The 23945-nt window shown below is 59.2% G+C and overlaps 10 protein-coding genes across 10 annotated transcripts; 7 read left to right on the forward strand and 3 right to left on the reverse strand.

Moving 5' to 3' along the window:
- Positions 1 to 280: 280 nt before the first annotated feature.
- ACA1_144170 (uncharacterized protein) lies at positions 281 to 1801 on the forward strand (the record flags this gene model as incomplete). The annotated part of the gene is made up of 5 exons (XM_004353502.1): positions 281 to 305; positions 373 to 443; positions 737 to 925; positions 1007 to 1108; positions 1211 to 1801. 5 exons carry the CDS (start codon positions 281 to 283, stop codon positions 1799 to 1801), a joined length of 978 nt encoding a protein of 325 aa, XP_004353554.1.
- Positions 1802 to 2068: 267 nt separating this feature from the next.
- Positions 2069 to 2518, forward strand: ACA1_144180 (phenazine biosynthesis protein, putative; the record flags this gene model as incomplete). The annotated part of the gene is made up of 1 exon (XM_004353503.1): positions 2069 to 2518. The coding sequence occupies one exon, from the start codon at positions 2069 to 2071 to the stop codon at positions 2516 to 2518; it is 450 nt and encodes a 149-aa protein (XP_004353555.1).
- Positions 2519 to 2859: 341 nt separating this feature from the next.
- ACA1_144190 (uncharacterized protein) lies at positions 2860 to 4978 on the forward strand (the record flags this gene model as incomplete). Its single annotated transcript, XM_004353504.1, has 7 exons — positions 2860 to 3432; positions 3573 to 3652; positions 3769 to 3865; positions 3962 to 4043; positions 4132 to 4195; positions 4290 to 4411; positions 4545 to 4978. 7 exons carry the CDS (start codon positions 2860 to 2862, stop codon positions 4976 to 4978), a joined length of 1452 nt encoding a protein of 483 aa, XP_004353556.1.
- A 165-nt stretch (positions 4979 to 5143) lies between these two features.
- Positions 5144 to 7332, forward strand: ACA1_144200 (PH domain containing protein; the record flags this gene model as incomplete). The annotated part of the gene is made up of 8 exons (XM_004353505.1): positions 5144 to 5272; positions 5413 to 5487; positions 5655 to 5760; positions 5874 to 6365; positions 6462 to 6538; positions 6616 to 6701; positions 6781 to 6872; positions 6956 to 7332. 8 exons carry the CDS (start codon positions 5144 to 5146, stop codon positions 7330 to 7332), a joined length of 1434 nt encoding a protein of 477 aa, XP_004353557.1.
- A 239-nt stretch (positions 7333 to 7571) lies between these two features.
- Positions 7572 to 8496, reverse strand: ACA1_144210 (uncharacterized protein; the record flags this gene model as incomplete). The annotated part of the gene is made up of 5 exons (XM_004353506.1): positions 7572 to 7627; positions 7729 to 7832; positions 7939 to 8103; positions 8222 to 8299; positions 8396 to 8496. 5 exons carry the CDS (start codon positions 8494 to 8496, stop codon positions 7572 to 7574), a joined length of 504 nt encoding a protein of 167 aa, XP_004353558.1.
- Positions 8497 to 8702: 206 nt separating this feature from the next.
- On the reverse strand, positions 8703 to 10615 carry ACA1_144220 (uncharacterized protein; the record flags this gene model as incomplete). The annotated part of the gene is made up of 5 exons (XM_004353507.1): positions 8703 to 9581; positions 9710 to 9811; positions 9943 to 9995; positions 10098 to 10295; positions 10447 to 10615. The coding sequence occupies 5 exons, from the start codon at positions 10613 to 10615 to the stop codon at positions 8703 to 8705; spliced, it is 1401 nt and encodes a 466-aa protein (XP_004353559.1).
- Positions 10616 to 11032: 417 nt separating this feature from the next.
- ACA1_144230 (Rap/ranGAP domain containing protein) lies at positions 11033 to 16298 on the forward strand (the record flags this gene model as incomplete). The annotated part of the gene is made up of 23 exons (XM_004353508.1): positions 11033 to 11152; positions 11176 to 11211; positions 11291 to 11393; positions 11567 to 11606; positions 11911 to 12101; positions 12194 to 12415; positions 12492 to 12631; positions 12715 to 13026; positions 13080 to 13220; positions 13303 to 13534; positions 13718 to 13924; positions 14032 to 14115; positions 14215 to 14276; positions 14392 to 14550; positions 14652 to 14753; positions 14872 to 14944; positions 15021 to 15119; positions 15214 to 15259; positions 15338 to 15455; positions 15588 to 15679; positions 15789 to 15895; positions 15974 to 16100; positions 16211 to 16298. The coding sequence occupies 23 exons, from the start codon at positions 11033 to 11035 to the stop codon at positions 16296 to 16298; spliced, it is 2901 nt and encodes a 966-aa protein (XP_004353560.1).
- A 136-nt stretch (positions 16299 to 16434) lies between these two features.
- On the forward strand, positions 16435 to 17121 carry ACA1_144240 (uncharacterized protein; the record flags this gene model as incomplete). The annotated part of the gene is made up of 1 exon (XM_004353509.1): positions 16435 to 17121. One exon carries the CDS (start codon positions 16435 to 16437, stop codon positions 17119 to 17121), a length of 687 nt encoding a protein of 228 aa, XP_004353561.1.
- A 177-nt stretch (positions 17122 to 17298) lies between these two features.
- On the reverse strand, positions 17299 to 22708 carry ACA1_144250 (SH2 domain containing protein; the record flags this gene model as incomplete). Its single annotated transcript, XM_004353510.1, has 20 exons — positions 17299 to 17473; positions 17571 to 17695; positions 17772 to 17897; positions 18006 to 18659; positions 18741 to 18820; positions 18927 to 19144; positions 19229 to 19322; positions 19412 to 19462; positions 19553 to 19620; positions 19861 to 19973; positions 20116 to 20193; positions 20299 to 20389; positions 20491 to 20588; positions 20697 to 20786; positions 20861 to 20972; positions 21076 to 21189; positions 21327 to 21455; positions 21604 to 21686; positions 21866 to 21967; positions 22115 to 22708. 20 exons carry the CDS (start codon positions 22706 to 22708, stop codon positions 17299 to 17301), a joined length of 3195 nt encoding a protein of 1064 aa, XP_004353562.1.
- Positions 22709 to 23541: 833 nt separating this feature from the next.
- Positions 23542 to 23802, forward strand: ACA1_144260 (uncharacterized protein; the record flags this gene model as incomplete). The annotated part of the gene is made up of 1 exon (XM_004353511.1): positions 23542 to 23802. The coding sequence occupies one exon, from the start codon at positions 23542 to 23544 to the stop codon at positions 23800 to 23802; it is 261 nt and encodes an 86-aa protein (XP_004353563.1).
- Between the last annotated feature and the right edge of the window lie 143 nt (positions 23803 to 23945).

Consider the following 23945-nt stretch of genomic DNA (forward strand, 5'->3'; position numbering starts at 1 on the left):
GTTCCATTGTTAATTGTCGACTGTGGAATTTTGCGGTGGTGGTCCAGCAGATCACTCTCGAACAAGGCGGAGTGGAAATGGAGCGAACGCCCACCGCTCGCTGGCAACCGAAGAGGAGCTCCACGAGAGCGGGTCACTTCTGCAGAACGGTCGGTGGACGAGAAGTGGCCTGAGAGACCGGAGCGACGGAGATGGTCCGGAGCGCGAGTGAAGGCCTCTCTGATAAACACAAAGAGCTGTAAGCAGCAGGCAGACCACCACAACCACCACATACATCATCATGCTCGCCCACCTGAACAGAGAAGGTACTCTATCTTACCGATTCTCGCAGGGATGGTGACGGTCTCACAGGGCACGCCTACAACGTTGCAGGAGGAGGAAGGCAGCAGAGCTCGTTCTCATCGATGCTGATGTCCGTTTTCTCGCGAGGCGAGGCGTCGGCGGTACAGCAGCCACAATTCCACCCCACCGGAAGTACGGACACCTCGCCCGACCCTAAGCCCCCCCCCAATTCTTCTTCTTTCTTCATCTTCCGCTACTCGCGCACTTCAAGGTGAAACTCATTGAATATGGTTGTGTCGTGATTGTGTTCCCTACTTCGCCACCAAACAGACAGCACCACGTTTCACAACGTTCTCGTACGCGATCCCCCCTTCTTATTTGAATGGTTTGTAAATGTGTTCAAGAGTGGTGGCGTGTGGGCTGACTCGATTTTGTCATCTGTGGGCGCGTGCAGGAAGTGGGCGTGGGCAGCAACGTGGTGAAGCTCACATTGAGCGAGGGCGGGCTCAAGACGGAGCGCGTCGATGCCCAGAGTAAGAATGTCACCATCAACTACGGCCTCACCAAGATCGAGTGGTACGCCGTCGACGACACCACCGGCGAGCTCCTAATCCAGTACCACGAGTTCAACACCGATGACAAGGTACCTTCTTGACGTTACAATCACGATTGCCGCCTGCTTCGGCCAACTCACTCACCACCGTCGTGTCATCTCTGCCGACAGTACCAAGTGGCGTTCAGGTCGCCGCAGTACCGGGCCATCTGGGACTGCTTCTGCTACTACCTCTGCCGCAAGGGCGAGAAGCTCGCGCGATCACAGAAGGAGGTACGCAGATCCGTGTGTGTCGCGTGTGTGTCGCGCGTGTGTGTGTGTGTGTGGTGCGCCGATCATGTGCGGATGTTGACCTTCTTGGTGGTGTATGTGCAGAAGGAGCTCCGCAATCATATGGCTCAGGAAGAGGACACGATCGCGCCGCCACTACCGAGCCCCGGAGGCTCGCCCGCCGTACCGCAGGCGCACCAGAACCGCCCCACCAGCGGCGACCACCACTACCACCAGCCGACCCACACAACCGCCTCGCCCTCGGTCGGTCGCAGTTCCCTGCGCAACGGCCCCAACGCCACCGCCACCAAGAAGAAGATGCCGCCCGTCCACTTCTCGCCACGCATCAGCAAGACCGACTCCCCCAACCTTGCCACGTCATCTTCGACATCGCCGCACGGGGCGGATGATGTCATCAGCTTCGACGCGCCGCTGATCGTTCTGCCGCCTCCGCCGCGCAACAGGTCATCAGCGACGGTCTCCTCGCCGGGCGTCGGCCGCGTGGCCCTGCCGCCCGGCCCCGTGTCGCCGTCCTTCAGCGCCTTCCCCCAGTCGCCCACCGGCAGCTTCGACATGCCGGCCCTCCCCTCGCCCGGCCTCTCGGACCAGCGGCGGTCCACTATCACCTCCGGCTTGCCGCCCAAGCCCGCCGAGCCCACGCCCTCCGCCCCGGCCTTTGATCTCATCAACTGGTGATGATGGCACAACCGTGGTGTCATTCCCCCTCCCCCCCGACCTGTACAATCTAGCATGACTCCTCTCTTTACCAATGGACTCGAGTCCCGGGACAACGTGTGGTTGTCTCGGCGCTTGGCGAGCTTCTAGCAACTTCCAATCGCCGCCAGCTTCTATCGATAGAAAAAATCTTTTGGTTCCCGCCAATCGGCGAGCAGCCCAACACATAAACACTAAACCCACGGTAAATGTACTCCACATTCAGCCATCTTCAACACTACTCAACCCATGCAGAGTGCGACACAACTGTTTTCCGCCCATCTGGCCCTCTTGGCTGGCGAGCCCGAGCGGTGGCGCCAGCTCTACGCCGACGACGCCGTCATGGAGTTCCCCTACGCCCCGACCATCGGCGCGCCAGCGCGCTACGAGGGCGTCGAGGCCATCTTCAACCACGTCCAGGGCGTCTTTGCCCAGCTGAGCGACCCGGTCTTTGGCAACATCAGCATTCAGCCGCTGGCGACCCCCAAACTCGGGAAAGAAGAAACTGGTGGAGAGGAAGCAGAGGAGAGGGTCGTGGCCGAGTTCGAGATCGCCGCGGTGGTGAAGAACACGGGTCGGCCCTACAACCAGAAGTACATCGCCCTCATGACGGCACGGAGGGGCAAGATCGTCTTCTTGCGCGAGTACTGGAACCCTCAGGAAGTCCTCAAGTCCTTCGCTGCCCTGCCTGGCGTCTGATGAGCTTCGTCCCCATCAATAACAGCCCCTCCCCTCATTTTTTGTAAATAGATAAATAATAACCTCAACAGCTCTGCTTTTTTATATATTTATTCCGAAGAAACGTGATGAGGCCAAGTTGCCGCAGTGGCCCAGGTTGGTGGCGAGCCTTGATGGCGCCACGGAGTAGCGGCGCCCACTCTTCCTTGGTGCTGCCCTGCCGACCCCCTTCTGCATTCCATTTTCCTCCCTTCCGTCTCTACTCGGCATCTTCATCTTCATCTGCATCTTCATCCTCATCCTCATCCTCCCGCGATTATGGCCAAGAGGGCGGGGCGGGGCCAGCCAGCGACGAGCCCATCATGCATCAGCAACGACACGGAGATTACGACAGCGAGCAGCAGCAGCGTAGCAGAGGGCAGCGAAGCAAACGGGGGCCGCGTAGTGGAGGACGCAAGACCGAGGAGGTGCGATCGTGGCGTCGTCAGCTCCTGCTACGCGTCCATCCAGATCTCTTCCAGGCGCCCCAGCACGCTCACGCCCGTGCCGTCAACCAGCGCTCCCTCCAGGCCTTCCAGTCCCTCGTCGCCCTCGCTGGGCACACCCCCTCATCTACTTCCACCACCACCACCTCGCTGCCGGCCGTCGACGATGCCCACCCGCTCTTCACCTTCCACTTCTACTTGCGCCCGGCCCACGTCGAAGCCGACTCTGATGACGTGGCCGATGTCCCACCGCGGGCGTCGACGACGACGGCCGAGGGCAGCAGTAGCGGCGGCGGCGAGGAGGAGCTGCGCGAGGTGCGCTACGCGTTCCATCCGGCGCCCGAAGTGCGACGCAACGCGGTGCGGCTGCGGCGCGCGGCGGAGGAGTGCATGCTGCAGCTCTTCTCGCTCGCCGGGCTCATCCAGCCGTTCGCGGCCTCCCCGACTCCCGTACGCGAGCCTGCCCACACACCCAACCGCTGCTGCCGCATCGGCTCCAGAGACACTGATTGAGAATTGTCGTGTGTGTCGTGTGTGTCGTGTGTGTCGTGTGTGTCGTGTGTGTCGTGTGTGCCTCTAAACGGGTGCAGGAGCTGAAGACGCAGGACGGGTGGATCAGGACGAACTGGAACGAGGACGCCCTGCGCCAGAAGGCCATCGAAGCCATCCGGTAACCGCCCCGCCCCCAATGATACATGATTGAAGCGCGCTCATTGCTGGTGATGAACCTCTTCCTCACGTCGGCTTGACACGGTGGTGGTGGTGGTGGTGGTGGGTTGCTGTCAGGTTCGCTCCTGCCGAGGTAAAGATGTCGTACCAGGAGGAACTTGCCGCCATGCTCGATCCCGACATGATCTTCTTCGACAAGCTCACCCACTCTCAAGTGCACATCCCTCTCCCCGTTTTGCCATTTACGTGACGTGCACTAACACCCGGCGAACACGCACATACGTACACGCACACACGGACGACACCAAAGAAAATGCGTGCGGTGGAGAGCCTCACGATGAACCTCGAGCGGTTGGGCTACGCAGATTGGGCACACTTGCCCCTCCTCATTGGTAACTTCTCGTCTTGGCGGGGAAGCGCCACCAATTCTTCTTTTTCCCTTTCTCCCCTCCAACTCTACTCAACACCGCTGTACTACAGGGAAGCAGTACTCGCGGCGGGCTGAGGGCATCGTGGTGATCCCCTATAACTTCACAGTGCCCAGGTATGCCCCTTGGGCACATACACACACACCACAAGTTGCTGGCTCGTCCTAAATTACGAAGACTGACCTACATTCGCTCGCTTGCCGCGCGCAGGTTGGTGGAGTATCTCAACAAGCACCTGGCGGACATCAAGCGGGAACGGGAGCACATCCGTGCCGACGTGCACCTCATCGCCGACCTCTCCCACCGCCTACAGGAGCGCCTCGGCCTCCAAGGTCTGCTTGCTCGCCTATGCCTTGTACTGTGTGTGATGTGCGTGTGCGTGTGTATGTACGTGTGCGTGCGTGTTTCTCGCTCGTGAGCGATGCTGACGTCGGCGCACGTGCTGGTGTTGATTGTTATAAACAGATGTGTCGGTGTGGGGCTCCAAGCGAGCGGCCATCGGCTGCCTCCAGCGGCTGACGGACATCGCGGGCCACATGGCCTCGCACAACCTCACCCACGCCACCCTCGTTCTCACCGACCTCATCTCCGCGCCCCAACCACAAGAAGACGAAGACGAAAGAGAAGAGGAGCAAGAAGACGGTGGTCTCAAGGTCGACGGAACAACGACAGAGGAGGAACTGGATGAGCCAGAGGAGCAGTTCCGATACGATCCCAGCACTCGACGGCTGTTCGTGCGAAAGGACTTCAACAAGGCGGGCCTGCTCGCCTACCTCCGCCGCGTCCGGCCACGCCCGGACGACATCGTCGAGGCCCCGCCGTCTTCCACCGCTCCGCCCACGCTCGCCACCTCTTCCTCTTCCGCCTTTCTCAAGAGCGCGCAAGTACCCACAAGCTGACGTGGTATGACGTCATTTTGTTCTCTTTTTTTGAATAAAAATAGCAAATTAATTCCCTGTTTTTTCTGGACTTCTGAATTAATTGGCTTTGTGGTTGCTCCACCGGGACGAAGTGTTTTATTTGATTTTGACCCGCGTAGGAGAGAAGCGCATACACTCGGCAAGATGGCGACGCACAAGGGACACTTCAGGTGGCATAACGAAGAGGAGGTCTACGGCAAGGCCCAGTGGACCCGCGTCTACTTCGTGCTCAAAATCGAGGAGCGTGCCCTCTACATCTACAAGCAGAAGAAGGTTCGTTTTCCCTCTTCCTCTCCGCTTCCGGTCTTTTTCGTGATGTCGTTATCATCAATTCTTTCGATCAAAATCTAAAAATCGTGTTTAGCAAAAATGCTAACGTTCGCTCGAACTTTCGTTTCCTGTTGGGCCTGCAGGACCAGTCCAAGGAGTGGAAGAAGATCGACGTCTCCAAGGGTTCGTGCGAGAACGGCCGCCACAAGCGCCAGAAGGTTCCCCTTTTCTTTCATCTTTTTGCCCGCCCATCCATCTCTTCGTGTAGCGGCGGGGCTTTGTCGCTGCTCTTTGCTGGCTCTCCCTTTTTTATCGCATGTGCTCTCCGAGGCCTCACTTTCCCGCCAATTTGTTGGTCGCGTGTACGACGTGTGGTGGTGTGTAGCACGTCTTCGTGTTCACCGCCAACGACCAGAGGAAGTACGTCTTCCGCTCCGAGCACAAGAACAAGAAGAAGCAGTGGGTCCGCTACCTCAACGACGCCGCCAAGGGTGCGTGTCTCTACACCTGGTTTTCGTAATTTAATTTATATTGCACTTTTTTGCTTGGTTTTTTTGGACCGAAAATAATGTTCCGGTGCTGACGGTGCGGGCGATTGGCGCAGATGCCAAGAAGGTCGAGACCCCCAAGGCGGCGGCCGTGGAGAAGAAGGAGGAGCCCAAGCCCGAGCCGGTGAAGAAGGCCGACGACGAGAGCTCGTCGTCCGACGATGAGTCGTCGTCTTCCGATGACGAGAGCTCGTCGTCCGAGGGCGAAGATGAGGACGCTGCCGCCGCTGCCAAGAAGAAGGCCGACGAAGAGGCCGAGGCCGCCGCTGCCGCCAAGAAGAAGGCCGATGACGAGGCCGCCGCCGCCGCTGCTGCCAAGAAGGCCGAAGAGGAAGCCGCCGCTGCCGCTGCTGCCAAGAAGGCCGAGGAGGAGGCCGCCGCCGCCGCCGCCGCCAAGAAGGAAGCCGAGAAGGAGTCGGACTCGTCGTCGTCGGATGAGTCGTCGTCTTCTGATGATTCGTCGTCGTCCGAGTCTGAGTCCGAGGCGGAGGAGAAGCCCAAGGATGCGCCCGCGCCCGCTGCCGAGCCCGAGCCCGAGGTGGGCAAGAGTACGTCGCGACGCCCTGCGTTCTGTTCCGCGCGTCGTGTGTCGTGTGTGCGTGTGCACTCGGATAGCTGACGTGGCGCGGTGCCGACCGATACAGACGTGACCGTGGAGAACACCTACCCGCGGCTGATTCACCTGCAGGGCAAGAAGAAGACCGACATCACCTTCACCCACGTACGCGCAACAGCTCTCACACACACACACACACACACACCCACACACACGCTCACCACCAGACGCCAAACTATTAGGTGGCCACCACCGGCGCGAGCGTCAACGACACCGACGTCTTCATCCTCGACAACAACAAGACCGTCTACACCTGGCTCGGCGCCAGGTTCGCCCTCCAACTTGTCATCGTAGCGCTTGCAATCGCACCCCATCGCTGACGCTTTTCTCTTTCTTTACGCGGACAGCCCCAACATGTGGCAGAAGCAGGCCGCCGCGGCTCTCACCCGCGCCATGGACGACGAGCGTGGCTCGAGCGTCAGCAACCTGGTCATCTCCAGTACGTTCACACACACGACACACCAATCATGCGCGCGTTCGTGTCGCTCACACGTGTGTGCGCACGCAACGCACACGACACAGACGCGGGCACCTCCGACGCGGCCAAGTTCTGGGAGCTGCTGGGCGGCAAGCCCGAGACGCTGTCTAAGTCGGCGCCCGAGGCGCAGGCGCCCGTGCTGTTCCGGCTGTCCGACGAGTCAGGCAAGATGGAGTTCAACGAGGTGGGCCGGGGCAACCCGCTCAAGCGCTCCCTGCTCCAGGCCGACGACGTGTTCATCGCCGACCTGGGCTTCCACATCTTCGTGTGGATCGGCAAGAAGGCCTCGCGCGACGAGCGCGACAAGGCCGTCGGCTACGCCGTGGTCTACAGGCACAAGTACAACAGGCCCGAGCACATCCACATCGAGAGGATCATGGACGGAGGCGAGAATGAGCTCCTCTACTCCTTCTTCCAGTAAAACAGAACTCTATCCCTCTTCCCTCTGCCGCCTTAGCTTTCAAGTTAGTCCAACGAATACAGTCTGTAACGTTTTGATGATGAAGGTGAAGGGCAAGTTGTTTGTTTGTTTGTTGGTTGTCGTTGTTGATCGCAGAGGAAGAAGAGGACAACGCGCCACCGACCACGTGGAGGGGAAGGAGGTGAGGTGGAGTGAAGGGCCAACAGGGTCGCATGTACAGGGAGAGGGTGCGAGCGGGCTTAGCCGAACTTGGCATTGGACGTCATGACGATGCCGATGATGACGCCAAACAGTCCTGTTGATAACAACAACACGACGAACCACCAAGCTCGGGTTAGCCAACACAACAACAACTTCTTCACAAGGAGAGACTCGCGGTAAGGCGGCGGAGCGTACCGAGGGCAGAGCCGAAGATTTCAACGATGAGGATCTTCACGAACAGCGAGGCGTTTTGAGCGTCGGCCAAGGCGCAAGAACTGCCCGTGATACCGACGCATACACTACACGACGACAATGAAGTAGAGAGAGATTTAGAGATAAAATCGGAATAGGAATCACGTAGTGGATTGGATGTAAATTGAGGAGGGGAGGGGTTGCGGCACGTACCCGCAAAAGAGATTGGCCAAACCGACAGTCATGCCACCCCAGAAGAGGGCAAACGCGGCATGGAAATCGGGGTCCTTGGCAGTCTCGCCGAAGTCCTCAAGCTTGCCCTGGAAGATGATGGCAATAATGATACCGTAGATGGCAACGGCCTCGCAGAAAATGATACTGCAAATAGAACAAAAATTAGCGCATACGTGCTGAGGCAGAGTACGGCGCAAGGAGTAGAGCGATTCATTCCACCAATTAAATTATTAAAAAAGAGAATGTGAAGCGGGTTGTCTACCTGATCAAATTCTTCGATCGGATCCTGGGAGCCTTGACGGCAGCACCCAGCAAGCTGGTGCCAGTGATGAAGATACCCCTGCAAATACGAGATCAAAGGCCGGTAAGCGAAAATGTACGTTTACAAATCGCTCCCCCTGGCCTAATCGATTCCATTAAATTGCAGCTGCCGTACCAGGCGGCACCGGCAACGGAGAGGCCAATAGTGAGACCAATGCCGAGATCGGCCCAAGTGTAGGGGTTCAATTCGCCGAGCCAGCCGCTGTCAGTTGCCATCTCTCTTCTTTGGTCGATCAAAAAATCTCTTTTGGATGAGGATGATGAGCAGACGACTAAAGTCGTTGTCCGCGCCCAGAAGCCTCCGCCGCGAAGTCCACCCCAGAAGCTTCTCCTCCCCTTTCCGCCACCGCATACTCTACATTCTTGGTTCCAATTATGAAGAATTCGAAATACTTTTTTCTTTAATCAAAAATCCAGAATGCTCATTGCTCGGCTTCCTCGGGCGGGATGGCGAGGAGGGCCGGGTTGAGCAGGGCGGCGAGGGTGGCGTGCAGGTTCTCGGCCAGGCGCTCGGCCCTCGCGCTCTGCTCCTCGACGGCGGCCAGGCGCGTCGACACATCGCCGCCCGACGTCGATGAAGATGGCGCGATCGCGACCGAAGGCGTCGATGGCTGCTTGGCGAGCTCCGCGCGCACGGCCTGGGCCACGAGTGCGCCCAGCTCCTCCTTGAGCACCGCTCGCACGGCCTCTCGGACCGCACCGCGCAGGTCATCCGCCTGCTTCTCGCCGGCAGGACCATTCGTCGTTGTCTGCTGACGCTCCTTCTCCTTCTTCGCTTTCTCTTCCTCCTCGGCGACCTTTCGCTTTCGCTCCTTCTCCTTCTCCTCAAGCTGCTGTTGCTTCTTCTTCATGTTCTCCTGCTCCTGCTGCTGCCTGGCCTTCTCGGCCTTGCGCCTCTGCTCCTCCTCCGCCTTCCGCTGCTGCTGCTGCTGCTGCTGCTCGGCCGCCGCCCGTCGCTTGGCCTCGGCCTCGGCCTCCTGCGCCTTCCGCTGCCGGGCCAGCGCGGCCTCGGCCTCGGCCTCCCGCCGCTTCCGCTCCTTCTCCTGCTGCTGCTGACGCTCCTTCTTCTTCTTCTCCTCGGCGGCGGCGGCGGCGGCCTGCTTCTTCCGCGCAGCCTCGGCCTCGGCCTCTCGCCTGCTCCGCTCTCGCGCCTCTTCGTCCTCCTTCTCCTGCTGCTTCCTCCGGGCTTCGGCTTCGGTCTTGGCCTTTCTCTTCGCCGCGGCGGCTTCTGCGTCGGCACCGGCGTCGACGTCGGCGCCCTCGGCTGGCGTGGCCGGGTCGCTGGCGGCAGAGTCCTTCGGCTGCGAAGGGACCGCCTGCTCCGCAGCCGCCACCTCTCACGTCAGCCTTTTCAACCATTATTACCAAGTAAATAAATAATAAATAAATAACGATAATGCAATGTAAAATACGGGTGACACATAAAGACGGAGGAGAGGCGTGCCTGGCCAAGCGCGGTGCCGGAGGATTCCTTCTGCTGCTGCTGTTTCTTTTGCTTCCTCTTCAGCTTCTTCTTCTCGGCGGCTGACAGCTGCAAAGGCGACGACACAACCGGTCACGTTGGTTTAGGCAAAAGAAAGGCACACACGACTGAACATCCAGTCCAAGGCAGCGCGGCCCAAGTTGTCGATCATCGCGATGCTGTGTGAAGTGTGCACGCACCTGGCCACCGTTCGCTGCGTCGGCCGAGGGCTCCGCCAGCAGATTGGCAAACACTGCACCGCCGCCGCCGCCGCCACCATCGTCAACATCACCATCAACAGGGTACCTTGCGTGAGAGCGAAAGGGAAGATGATGGTTGCTATGTGTGCGCGCACCGTTGTTGTGGAAAAGAGAGAAGGAGGAGGAAGGGGAGGAGGCATTGCCGGCGGCCGCGCCATCAGCGCCGGCGGTGGCGGTGGCGGTGAGGTTCTTCCACGAGACATTGACTTTGACTACACGCTGGGCCTTGGGCAGCAGCTTGAGCCCGGCCGCCTTCTTCTCTGCCTCGCTCTCCGGCGCCTTGCCCACCTCCACTGTTTCCCAAATGAAGAGTTAGTTCGATCACGCCGGAACGGAAGACTGATTTCGAGATTAACTAAAATTCGGAAGTTGACAATCTAATCTTTTGGCGATTTTTGGCGATTGATCGCCGGGCCTTGCCTTGGGGGAAGGGGGGCAAGGTACCACCAAATCCGGTGCGCTTCTTGGGCGTGGCTGCGGCCTGCTGTTGCTGCGACCTGGGCCGGCTGGGTCCGCCAGCCGCGGTTCGGGGGAGGCCTGGTGGGCGACGCGGGCCGCCTCTGCCCCCGGGCCTGCCCGATCCGATGGCTCCTCGTGGCAGTTTACGTTCCATCTGTGCTTCTCGATTTAATCTCCAATTCCAAACGCTCGACCAGCAAAAAAAAACACAACTGAACAAGGAATTCAGAAAATGACGGGAATTCGGATGCGAGATCGAGTCCGGGTGGTGACCATACCAACGCGTGAAGCAAATTAATTTGGTGCCGCCCAACAACGGCTGCCTCGCAGAGGGACCCAGGAACAGCTTTTGGCGCACGAATCCTGCGTGGCCCTTCATCTTCCTGTGCCTCTTCTCCTGCCAGCCAGCCTTGTCCAATCCAACGACAAGGTACGCTACGCTCCTTTTTGATGATCCAAAGACAAAGCCAGCCATCCCAAGATTGATTCTCAAATTCTCTTCTTCTCCGAATTCGCGAACACGCATTCGTTGTTTGGTGGGGGGGGGGCGCAGTGAAGAGGGGAAAGAGAGATGGACGGGAGTGGAGTCGTAAATCTGAACAACGGGACGGAGGACAACAACTGGGAGCCCTTCCGCGAGAAAGTGTGGGCCACCGCCCTCGCCGTCGCCAAACTCGATCCCCAGTCCCAGGTACTGCCCCCCTCCCGTGCCAGCCAAAGAACGAACGAGACGCTACGTTCGGGATGACGGTGGACAAATGGAATGGAATCGAATTGCGGAAGAGATGGAAAAGAAGGAATGGAATGATTTGATTTTCTTGTGGTGTAGGCTATCCCGGTGCACAAGTTTTGCGCGTCGTACCTGTCGTCCGTTGGAGGCACCCACACAGAGGTCGACCAGATCTGTCTTTCCGTCATCTTCTCCGACCACGGTGCCCTACCGCTTTCTTTCTTTCGCTCTTTCTCTCTTTCTCTTTCGCTCTTTTCCCAACCGCCGAGGCATACATGCGCTTCCGTGATGACGTGAGGAAGAAGGAGTGCGGGGCTGACCTGCGCGTGTGTTGCGTTGCGTTGTGTTGCTTTGCGCTATGTGTGCGATCCACAGGCGAGGAAGAAGAGGAGTTCCCGCTGGTGTCGAAGAAGCAGTTCGATCTCTTCCTCCGCCGCTTCGGCCCTCCCGAGCGCTCCCTTGCCAAGGCAACGCTTCTTCTCTTCTTCTCTTCGCTTCTCTGTGCTACTTCCTTGGCGATTTGTTTAACCGTGTGTGTGTGTGTGTGTGTGTGTGTGTGGTGTTGCAGATTCGTGATGTGCTCCAGAACGGAAAGAAGTGCGTCTCTCTCCCTCTCTTCTCTTCTCTGCTTTAGCGCGGCGCCTGCAACGCGCTAACGATACGTGCGTGCGTGTGCCATGATGGTGGCACTTGGTGGTGATGGTGATGATACATGAAAGGTGGTTCCACGGCAAGCAGAGCAGGCAGGCGTCAGAGCGGCTGCTGATGGAGTCCGGCCGCGAGGGCGACTTCCTCATGCGGTACTCGTCCGTCGAGGGCGCCTTCACCGTGGACTACATCAAGCGCCAGAAGATCTGCCACTTCAACAACATCCGCAACGACGCCGGCGGAGGCGTGTGCGTTCTCGTCGGTACCCACCTCTACCTTCTTTCCACCGCACACACCGCACACTCATTGTTAACACGCGGTGTGTGCGGTGTGCGGTGTGTCGTGCGAGTGCAGGCAAGACGCCGGAGCAGCAGAAGGCGTACAAGTTCACGTCGATGTCGGCGTTCATCACGAAGAACGAACACATCTTCGTCAACCCGTGTCTCAACCCGCGCTCGCACTTCCAGTGGCTCAAGCTCCGCATCCCCGACAACCCGTCGGAGCGGGGTGCCGAGGCCAAGGCCGACGTCGACGAAGACGAGGAGGACTCGTCCGACGACGAACACGAAGACCCCAGTACATTCCCCCCAAATCAACGATTGTCGGCTCATGGCGTGGCATTTGACACGTGTGTGCGGTGTGTGCGATGCAGGCCAGTCGAAGGTGCCGTTGGAGGAGCGGATCAAGAACGCCATCCAGAACTCGTTCCAGAAGCACAAGACCACGCTCTCGCTCAAGAACCTGGGCATGGGACCCACCCTCCCGCTCCACATCTGCCGCCTCAACTACGTCGTGCGTGCTCCCCACCATGCGTGTCGTGTCGTGTTTGTCGTGTGTGTCATGGCTGATGGTGTGCGTGCGCGGTGGGTGCTCAGGTGTACCTGGACCTGAGCCGGAATAAGCTGACGGAGCTTCCGGAGGACCTGTCGGCGCTGCGCCTGCTGAAGCGCCTCAACGTGAGCGCCAACAAGCTCACGTCGCTGCCCGGTTCGATCTTTGCGTCGTTCCCGCGGCTGCACTCGCTGATCGGCGCCGAGAACCAGATCACGGAGATCCCGGAGGGTCTGTTCAAGGCCACCACCCTCTCCTACCTCGACCTCTCCTCCAACAAGATCTCCAAGGCACGCACACGCACCACACCACCGCACACGCATCACCGCACACGCACTACGGCGCACGCGCCATGTGTGGCATCGATGGACTGACTGTGTGTGCGGTGGTGCGTGTGCGATGTGCGCAGGTGCCGGCGGCGGTGAACGAGCTGACGCAGCTGGGCTTCCTGGAGTTGTCCAACAACCAGATCGACGCGGTGCCCGCCCTCGACAAGCTCGAGAAGCTCGAGGAGCTCTACGTCAACGACAACCAACTCCGTGAAATCTCCGTACCTCTTCCTCCAACTTGCTCATGTATATATATACTTTGTATTTGTAATGTGTGCACACTGATCTTTATATGCTGTGCAGGGCTCGTTGGCGTCGTTGCCGGCGTTGATGCACCTGGACATCTCCAGCAACCAGGTGACGCACATTCCCAAGGAGATCCTGAGCCTGGTGAGCGACAACAACGCCTTCTGCATCGTGGTCGACAACAACCCGCTGGTCGAGGAGGACAAGTCCAAGCTGCTGGCCCTCCTCCAGGCCAACAAGAACCGCGACCGCGCCGAATCCCGCACCAAGGGCTCCCGCGACATTCTCGGTATTCCTCTTTTTATTTATTTTCTTTTATCTAATCATTGTTTTTTATTCCCCTTTTAATTCGTCTTGGGCGGATTCCTCACATTCCTCTCGCGTGTGTCGTGGCTGGCGTGTGCGTGTGTGCGTGTGTGCGTGTGTGCGTGTGTGCGTGTGTGCGTGTGTGCGTGTGTGCGTGTGCGTGCAGGCGTGATCCGTGTGAATTCTGAGAAGCTGCAGGATGTGGCGACCAAGTCCCGCAGCCGCGCGATGCCCAGCGAGGGGAGCGCCACCTTGCGTCCGCACAAGGACAAGGAGCGAGGAGGGGGCGACGACGACGGCGATGGCGAGGGCCGGTCGCAGGGCAAGTCCATGTGGACCAACGGCTTCGGCTTCAAGATCGAAGAGGGACGAGGTGCGTACACCACCACCATCACCATCCACCACCGATCGAGTATGCGTCGACAATTCCTCATCGCGACGTGGAATGTAACGACGCGTGTCGTGTCGTGTCGTGTCTAGGGCCGAGGCCGCAGTCCAAGGACCTGCACCTGCAGGAGCACATCAACGTGTTCGACTACCGCCGCTACTTCTACCACCAGACCGGTGCCTACCTACGCCTTACCCTTTCACTCTTTCCTGGTCAAGTCTCCCAAGACTAACGAAGAACGAATTGAATTCTCCGCATTCTTTGATTCTCCTCAGTGCACGCCAACATCATCGGAAACGACAAACAGCTGGGCCAGATCTGCATCTCCATCCAGAAGGTGCTCACTCACTCTCACACTTTCCCAAACTCTTAGTGTCGTGTGTGTCGTTTGGTCGTCTTACACGTGTGTCGTGTGTCGTGTGTGTGTGTGTCGTGTGTGTAATGAACATTAGGAGCCCACGATGAGCACGATGGTGAACCTGGGCGAGCAGCCCTACCCGGTGTACCGCGTGCTCCTCCGCACCAAGCAGAACGATCGGCGCCTCGAGATCAGAGCGGCCGAAGTCAAGATCCGAAAGAAGGAAAAGTACGCCCGATCCGACGACCTCATGGTACCGTACTCCCCCCTCCCGTCAAATGAATTCCTCGCAGTGTTTGAAACGAAACTCATGCGCGTGTGTCGTGTTGCGTGTGCGGTGTGTTGCGTGTGTAGGACGCGCTGAAGAAGCTGCTGCAGCCGTTCTCGCCGCGGCACCTGTGGGTCATCCGCGATAAGCGCTCGCACCGCGAGTTCGCCCTCCTCGAGGACAAGCTCGTACGCGAACCTACATCTCTTCTCTCTCTTTTCTCGTTTTCGTTTTCGTTCTTGCTTCATCCCCCCCCCGTGTGGGCACGCACATTCCGCTCATTCCGCATTCATGCGCATACCACAGAAAAGCAACTGCTCCAAGTTCGGCGTGATCTACGGCAGGGACGGCCAGGACGAAACCCAGATGTACAACAATGGTACCTTTGCATGTGCCCCAGGGCGCACACGCGGCGCACACACGGCACTCACAATCGATATTTGGGGGAGATGCAGAACACGGCAGTGAAGTGTTCGAAGATTTCCTGAGCTCGCTGGGCGACCGCATCAACATGAAGGGCTGGGACAAGTATCGAGGCGACTTCTCCAACAAGGGTACCCGCCACCACCATTCGTACATTCATTTTGCCGGCTGAGCCGTTCGTTCTAAACAACACACGACACCGCACGTATGACGCGCCACCAACAGCCGACCAGAAATCGCTCTACACTGTGTTTGGCGACCACGAGATCATGTACGTAGCTTCGCCTTCGACCTCTCATTCGAAAGTTGCTCGATGTGCTCATCTGATCTATCGACCACCGGTGACCAGGTTCCACGTGATGACGTACATCCTGATGATGAAGAACACCGACCAGTACGGCCAGCAGTGGGAGCGCAAGCGGTTCATCGGTAACGACATCGTCGTCATCGTGTTCTACGAGGGCAAGGTAGCCACCCACCCATCCGCCGTGTGCGTGTGCGTGTGCGTGTGCGTGCTACACGCAACGTGGTGGTCTGTGGGCGGCACTAAGTGCGAGCCCCTTTTTCTTCTTTTCCTTTCTTTTTTCCCTGATGCGCAGAAACCGCTGGACCCCAACATCTTCGTGTCGAACTTCAACCACGTGTTCGCCCTCGTCGTCCCCGAGGAGAGGAACGGCACCACCTACTACGCGTACATCCCCCCCCCCGACCTTCTCTCTCTCTCTCTTCGCTTTCGCATTCTTTTTCGTTTTCTGGCACTGACGTTGTGTGCGTGTCGTGAATGGTTGGAATTCCTGAAGGCTGCACATGGCCTACAAGGTCGGCGTCGCTGAGTCGAAGCCGCCGCTGCCCGAGGAGGCCGTCTGGGAGCGTGGCCCCGAGTTCCGCGAGTTCCTCCTGACCAAATGTACGCCCTCCTCTCATGTTCATTTTTTCTTGCGGCCGGGTGAACGCGCACGATGATTGATTATGGCTGGGTGTGCAGTGATCAACGCCGAGCGGTGCGCGATGTCGGCGACCCAGTTCAGGCGGCCGCAGGAGAAGGTGCGAGCCGAGCTGTTTGAGAATCTGCAGACCAAGTTCCCCAAGAAGTCCGCCCGCGGCATTGCCCGGTACCGTTTCTCTCTTTCATGCCAACACACACACATATGGGAGCACACACGCGCGCTGCACGCACTGTGTGTCTGACGGTGTTCACTCTTCGCTGGCTGCTCGCCCACAGGAGTAAGGCGACCGACGACGGGAGCCAGATCTCGCCGGAGTACCTCGACAAGGAGACTGCCGATGCCATTGCCCAAATCAGGGGCTGAAGAGAAAAGCACCACAACTCTTTCTTTTTTCTTTTTTCTGTCATCACCTCCACAAAACAAGGTGGAGAAATTTAACAGGAGGGAACCACCCACGCGCAGTCGAATAGTTTTTTTATAAATATCTAGTTATTGATTGATGGCCAGCACCAGCAGCAAGAAGCCGTGGGAGAGGGCGGGGCTGACAGGGGCGGGCGTGGTGCCCTTCGCCGTGTTGGAGAGGGAGCCAGGCGACGAGGATAGCGTCTCGCAGGAGGTGATGGTCCTGTTCCACACCAAGGAGGTGGGCAAGAAGGTGGGCTACCTGGTCGACTTTGGCGGCGGCGTGGGCGAGGACGAGGGCGACGACTCGGCCGTGGCCGTGGCGGCCCGCGAGATGAGCGAGGAGACGGCGGGCGTGTTCGACCTCAGCCCCGACGAGCTGGCTCGGCAGCCCATCGCCTCCAACCGCGCGGTGCAGGCCAGCCCCCTGACCACCCTGGCCACTGGGCGCCTGCTGGCGCGCCTTCTTAAGGGCCTCGGCCACTATGGCGAAGTAGCGGCTCGTGTCGAAGAAGAAGAAGGTGGTGATGGTGACAAGGTGTGGCATGGGAGCACGGACGAGGGCGGCTACGAGGTGTTCTTCGTGCGGATGCCCTACGTGAGCGCCGACGAGCTCAACCAGCTCTTCGCCGTGTCGGACCGCCGCTGTCGCTTCCAGTGGGTGCCGCTCAACGAGCTCGTCGAAGGCAGGCCGCCGCTGCCCCTCCACCCGCGCCTCGTGGCCATCCACGGGCTGCCCGCCATCTGGACCGCCATCGCCGCCCACCACCAGCGCAGCAAATGAACTTACACACATGACTATCTAATGTAAATGTGGAGTGTTCTACACGAACGCTCCACACTACGAGAGAAGATGAGCACATGGGTAGCCAGCGGTTGTATGTGAACGTAGTCATGAACGGGTCTACATGCCGGGAGTGAGAAAGCAGCGCGCGTTGTTTTGGGTGGCTGGCCTTGTGGCTCAGCTTCGGGAGGCCGTCAGCGAGGCCGAAGAAGGAGTCGCGGAGGACGAGGGCACGCCGAACTTCTTGTAGAACGGGGAGCCGGGGCAGGAGGAGGTGAGGCCGAGGATGTTCTTCGTGCTCTCGATGGTCTCCACCAAGCTGTCGAACACCATGTCCTTGTTCACCATGAATCTGCGTGTGCGGACAAAACCACCACACACACACACCCCACACACACGCACACAATGAGTTTGGTTGTAGAAAGAGGGAGAGGGTTAGGTGCACGCACCTCCCCTTGCCGTCATCGGAGCGGGTGATGCGGATGTGGCCGATCGATGGGCCGGCCGCCACGCGCGTGATGGTGAAGGCGCCCGGATGCGTCGCGTTGGTGCTGAAGCGCACCAAAAACGTTCCCTGCAATACCGGCAATTAATCGATTCGCGTCAGTCGTCAACCTTACCGTGCGTGCGTGCGTGCGGCGAGTGTCTACCTGGGGGCAGCTCTGAATGCGGTAGGTGGCGTCCGCGGTCTCGATGTCGCCATGGAACCACTTCTGCGTCAGCACCGCGTGGATGGCGTCCAAGATCGTCCGCTTGGGGTTGGCCTCCGGCACCATCTGCAGCGGGCACGCAGCAGAGACAGAAAAGAAATGGAAACACCAAAAGAAAAAGAATGCACGTGAGCTGCCAAGCATTCCGCACTTTGGGCGGGGGAGCAACTGTACCTCCCAGTTGTCCATGTCGCATTCGTCGTCGTCGTCGTCGCTCCACGAGCAGTAGGCCGAGTCGTCCTTGTCCTGGTGGTGGCGGCGCTCCCTACGGCGCTCGCGCTTCGAGGGCGCAGCAAAGGCCGGCGGCGTATCGACATCGCCGTCGGTGTCTTCCGAAGACGAAGACGACGAATCGTCGCCACCGCCGCCCTTGGTGCGTCGCTTGCGGGTGAGGAGGGCCGACGACTTGAAGTTTTTGCCCATCCGCTCCATCTTGCTGCCGGCGCCGCCGTGCTTCTTGTCCTGGAGCGAATCGATGAGCTTGCCGCCGCTGTGGCTGTTGCCGGCGTGGTGCTTGTTCTTGACGGACGACAGGGAGAGCGCGCCGGTCGACATGCCGCGGGCGAGGTGGAAGGTCTTGGGGTCGATGCGGGACTTCTTCTTCTTCTTGGTCGTCTTCTCGGCCTGGCGCGATGCCGACGATTCTCGGCTGGGCCGCCGTCGCAGTCGCCGCTGTTGCTTGTTTCGCAGCACGTTGATGATCGTCGCCCAATTCCTGCAAACGCTTTGCAGGTCGGTCCAATCGTATTCATCAAAGTAGCGGAAGATGGCCAACGACAGCTCCACCGGCAGCACCGACGCAAAGTCGACGCGCTTGCTCTTCGCATCCTGTGTTGTGGGGAGAGTTTGAGAAATGCGAAGAAGGCAAAAGAACGAATGCGACAGAGGGGAGGGGAGGGGAGGGTAAACCCGTTCGCTTTCTTCTTCGCTCTCCGAGTCCGACTCAGAGGAGTCCGTCACGTCGGCCTCCTCTTCTTCCGACGACGATTCTGTAGGTTGCATGGGAACCAAAGAAATGAAAAGGATGAGTCAAATAACGGCAGGAAACAACATCGGTGAGAACGTCGGTGCGCGCTGTGTCGGTATCACACTCACCCGAATCGTCGTCGCTCTCGGAGGCGTAGTGGCCCCTGCCGGCCCTCTTTCTCCGGGTCGCCGCTCGCCTCTTGCCGCTACCGGCCCGCCGCCCGTCCTTGTGGCTGCCGTGTCCGGATGCGCTCTTCTCCTTTGTACATGCCGCACCGCCGCCCTTGCCCTTGCGCATGAGCGCCTGTTTCCTCGGACTCACCAGCGCCTCGTCACACGTCGACGGCCTGACGACGAAGCAAGACACGAGGATGAGAGGGGGGGGGGTCGCGAGTGGGTTGGTGTAGCGCGCGGCGACGAACGCATCGTACCTGGGTGGCGGGAGCGTGACGTTCTTGGACACGGGACCGAACCAGTCCAAGATGCGGCCGAACTGTTGGATGTGCACCATCTCCTTCTTGCGCACTGCAAGAAGAAGCGAGAAGCAAGAAGCAAGTTATGTTGGTTAGCTTTGGAGGGGCTGACGGGGAACGCATCACGTGCAGGCACGTTACCGGCGATGCGGCTGCCGAGAGCCAGCGTGCCCTCGTCGACCGGGTCCTTGGCTGTAACTAGGGGGGCGAGGAGATGTGTGAGCGCAGAGGCACTGTTGCTCCCCACCATGTGGCGTGGCGAGGCGAGGGGGGGCGACGTACAGACGACCAGAGCCTTGAAGCACTGCATGACCATCTCCTCTCGCTCCTCCTCCTCCCGCTCTTTCTCTCTGTTGTGTCGAGATGGGTGACGGGTGGCACCAAACAAGTCAGCTGAGCAGAACATGATAATAATACTGTAAAATTAAAAGAATGCTGTGAAGAACATGTTGTGGCTATGTTGCAAGTTCAATCGATCTGCTATTTGTCGGCGATGGTGGACCAGATATTAAAAATAATAAATAATAAAAAATAAAAAGAATATATTCATATAATATATAAATTAAAGTGTTGAGGAAGAGGGAAGGTACCGGAGCTGCTCGTTCGCGCTCCCTTTGCTTTGTACAAGGCGACGCCCGCGAGGCGGCCGCACTTTGAGGAATCTGTAGAAGGCACGAACAAACACGCCCCACTCCACCGCTTGCTGCTCGACGAGTCGACAGCAACAAACCACCAAAAAGAGGTGAGACGGGGACGCTCGAGAGACACAAAGACACGACCAACGACTAACGACACGACACAAAGCAAAGAATCGAGTGGGAGGAAGGAAGAAAGCGGGTGCGCACCTGCTTGGGGAAGTTCTCGATCCAGAAGCGTTGGCCTTCCTCGTCTCTGACCGCCATCCTGATGAAGATCTCGTCCAGCTGTGCAGAAAGAAGAGGGGATGGGTGTTAGCTGAGGAGGGGGAGGAACGCCCACCCGGGTGGATGGGTGATGGTGGTGATGATGGCGATGCGGGGTGCGCGCACCCTGGCCGTGATCTGCACAAAGTCGGGGCGGCACGCGGACTCGTGGTACCAGCACGCCTGGATGAGCTGTCGCAAGGCCGTCGGACAATCGCTGCGGGTTCACCAAAAAGAAGCAAAAAGAAAAGGGGCGTGAGACCGGGAGACAAGCGAGCACGCCGGATAGTGGAGGAGAGGTGGGAGGGGGAGTGGTACTCGGGCAGCGGCGGGCGTTCCTTCTGCCTGCACACGGCCTCGATGAGTTCGTCCAAGTTGGCAAAGTAGGGGTAGGGCTCCTCAGTCGTGAGCAATTCCTGCACGTGCCAACAACGCGGCGGTCAACCAAACGATAACGATTGAAGGGTTCAAGGTCGTTGAAGAGAGGAACGAGAGCCGGAGAGGAGGGAGGAAAGGCGACGAACCCAGAGAATGAGACCAAAGGCGTACACGTCGGCCTCCTTCGTGAAGGACTGGTGGCTGGAGAGCGGCGTACCCAGCACCTCTGGCGCCGCCTGTCGATACACGGAACGTCGTTTAATATTTCGTAATTTCTAAGTAATAAGTAATAATAGTGGCCGTGCTGTACCTTGTGGGGGTAGTAGGAGGGACCGCACAGCATCGGGAAGCCAAAGTTGGCGACCTTGATGACCGCGCGCCCCTCCCGGTACTCCACCGACAGGTTCGACGAATTCAAATCCCTGGTGCGCCGACATGGGGGAACGGTGAGCGCCTCGTTCCACGAGCGAGCGAAAGAGAGGAGAGGGGAGAGAGGAGGGGGGAGGAGAGAGAGAGAGGCCGTACCCGTAGACAATGGGCGGCACGGAGGAGTGCAACCAGGCCATGCCGGAGGCGATGTCCGACGCCATCAGCATGCGATGAAACAGACTCCACTGGCCTTCGTTGGGCGACAGCGGACTGTAGCGACACACAATGCCCGACCACACACACGCGTGGAAGTGGTCAGCCCACCGGCCCGATGGGTGTTCTCGCGAGGAAAACGAATGCGAGTCGGGTTTGAGGTTTGGGACGGTGGGGCGGAGGGAGGTGCGTACGCGGGGGAGTGGCGGTGTGCCCGGAGAAGCCGAGAGAAGCCGCCCTCGTCCAGGGTCTCCTCGATCAGCTTGAAGCGGCCCGGCACCGTGCAGGCACCGAGGCACGACACGACATTCGGATGCGCGACCCTGCACACGACCAAGAAAGAAAGAAGAGAAGAGAAGGAAACAAACCAGAAGAAGAAGAAGAAGAAGAACACACGAGTTCGTTAGACGACCCCCAAGATGTGCATCGTGCCATCTCGGTGGCGGAGAGCGGCGGCTCGGCGGTGCGTACGTGATGCGCTTGGCCACCGCCTTGCGGAAGCGGCGGAGCTCTGTGCCCTTGAGCTCCTTGATACGCGGAATCTTGATTATCACCTGGTTACACGGAAAAAAACGAAACAAAACAAAATAAAAACAAAAGCAACAACACAACACGCAGGGTCAATAAATAGTTAACGCACACGACCAACGCGTTGGGCAAAAAGGTGTCAAGGAAAAGAAGAGGGAAAACTGTGTGCACGTGCCTGTCTGCCTCGCCACATGCCATGGTACACCTTCTCGATCCATCCGGGTCCGTTGGGATACCACGCGATTCGCCGACCGATGACCAGCTCGCGCTCGTCGATCTCGCCCACCATGTACTCCCGCTCGGCCCTCTGCTTTGCCACCCACCACCAGGGTCAGCCGACCCCGTTGCATCGCGCGCGCGCGACACACACACACACACACACAGCCGACAAAAACAGAAAGCGCACGCGCTCGATCGTCCGATCTGATGGAGCAAAGAAGAAGAAGAAGAGCACCTTGACGTCCTGCTGCTCGGGCTCGTCGTCCGAGTACTGCTGCGCGCGCTTCTTCTTCGCCCATTTCTTGTCGCCGCCGTCCGCCGCCGTTCGATCGCGCCGCTGTGCGCGCTTGGCGTGGCGTCCGCGCCGGCTGTCACGGCCGCCCTCGGAACCGCTGCTGTTATCGTCGTCGTCGTCGTCGTCACCACTGGAGCCGTCGTCGCCCGCGCTGCCGTCCCGCTGGCGACCAGGCGCCGCTGTTGACATGGACGAGGCCGCGTGGGCCGCGGCACGTCGGTGGGCAGACGAGGAGGCGCGAAGGCCGCGCGACGACGAAGAGGCGGGCTTGTCACCCAGGGCTTCGTAGTAGGCGAGGCCCTCGGCGGCCGAGTCGCCAGCGGTGCCTTCGTGGGGCGCGCGATGGTGGTCGATGGCGTCGGCCTCGCCGGGGAGGTCGGTGTCGTCGTACTGGCTAGACAGGGCCAGGCCCAGCACGTCGTCGCCGAGCCCGCGTTCGTTGGCGTAGCCATCTTGCGAGACATCTTGGAAAGATCCGCGCTTGTTGCTGCTACTTCGGCTGGTGCTGGGCTTCGCTCTCTTTTCCTTGGCCATCTTTTTGGCGCCTCCATTGATGGATGAGATGCCGGCAGGGCTGCTACTCACTCCCTCGGCGCGATGAAGCGGGCAAAACCCGTAGACGGTGGGTCCCAGAAGCCCGATGCCATTATGATGATGATGATGATCGAGGTCATCAAGGGGTGGCTTGCTTCCGTGGCCCCCGCCCCCAGTGCCTCCGTAAGATTGATATGCTCGTACACAAGCTGTACACGCCTCTGGCCGCGCGTGACCGCCCCCTCCATGAAAAGGGGGCGCCCCTAGTGCAGCTGGCGAGGCGGAGGAATAGGATCGGCGAGCATAATCATCCATCATCATCCAATCAATCTCTCGGCCGTTTTCGGTTACTAGCCGCAACCGCGGGCCTCTTGTCTCGTCTCTTTGATTTTTCTCTCGGGCGAGCTGTGGGCTCCTCAGCGTCGCGATCTTCGGCGTCTTGTTGTAACTTCACCGAAGTGTGATTATTTGTCGATACGGCCGATTCTCCAGAAGAATTCGAGGCTTGGAATGCCAGAAGAATGTTCCGTCCCAGAATGCCAAGAACGTCCAGATATTCCCGATGGGCCGGAAGTCCGTGCATCCTGATAAATCCCGTTACGGGGTTGGGCCTGCTTGGGTCGCCTTGTAAGGGGCTTGTCCGTTGAACATCCGCGAGTTTTTCGCAGGTTGATGGCGAAATGGTGTGCGCAGGCCGTGTTTGGCCGCAAATTAGGACCAGGCCGAACTGCTTTATCCCAACACATCGGCTCGAGTCTTTCCTCTTTACCCTCCGCCTCCCACACAGACCGGTCACCTCTTCTCCCTCTCGTTCTTTCACCACCACCACCACCATGCAGTCCTCGTTCTCTCTGCCCCGCCTCGCCGCCTCCCGTCTCTCGACTCCCGCCGCTACTCCCACCCACCGTGCCAAGACTGTCGTCCCGCTGGTGGGCGGCGCCTGCTTGGGTCTCGGCCTGTGGACCAACAACTCGAGCCAGCCGCTCTCGCTTCCCCATCTTCGTTCGGCCGTCGCTACGTCGCGCCGCCAGCTCTCTGGCCTGTTCCTCTCGGATGATCTGCACCAGAGCATCGGCGTCAACATCCTCGAGTGATCCTGCTCGAGCGACGTCCATCTTTTCGACCTCTTCCCCACGACACGACCGCAACGAAAATCAATCAATCCCGAAAGTATAATCTACGAACACAACCACCTCTGCCTACCCTTCAATAGAACGGGTAGTGCGTGTGGCGCAGC

This window comes from Acanthamoeba castellanii (assembly GCF_000313135.1).
Source record: "Acanthamoeba castellanii str. Neff unplaced genomic scaffold scf7180000084709, whole genome shotgun sequence".
NCBI lineage: Eukaryota > Discosea > Longamoebia > Acanthamoebidae > Acanthamoeba > Acanthamoeba castellanii.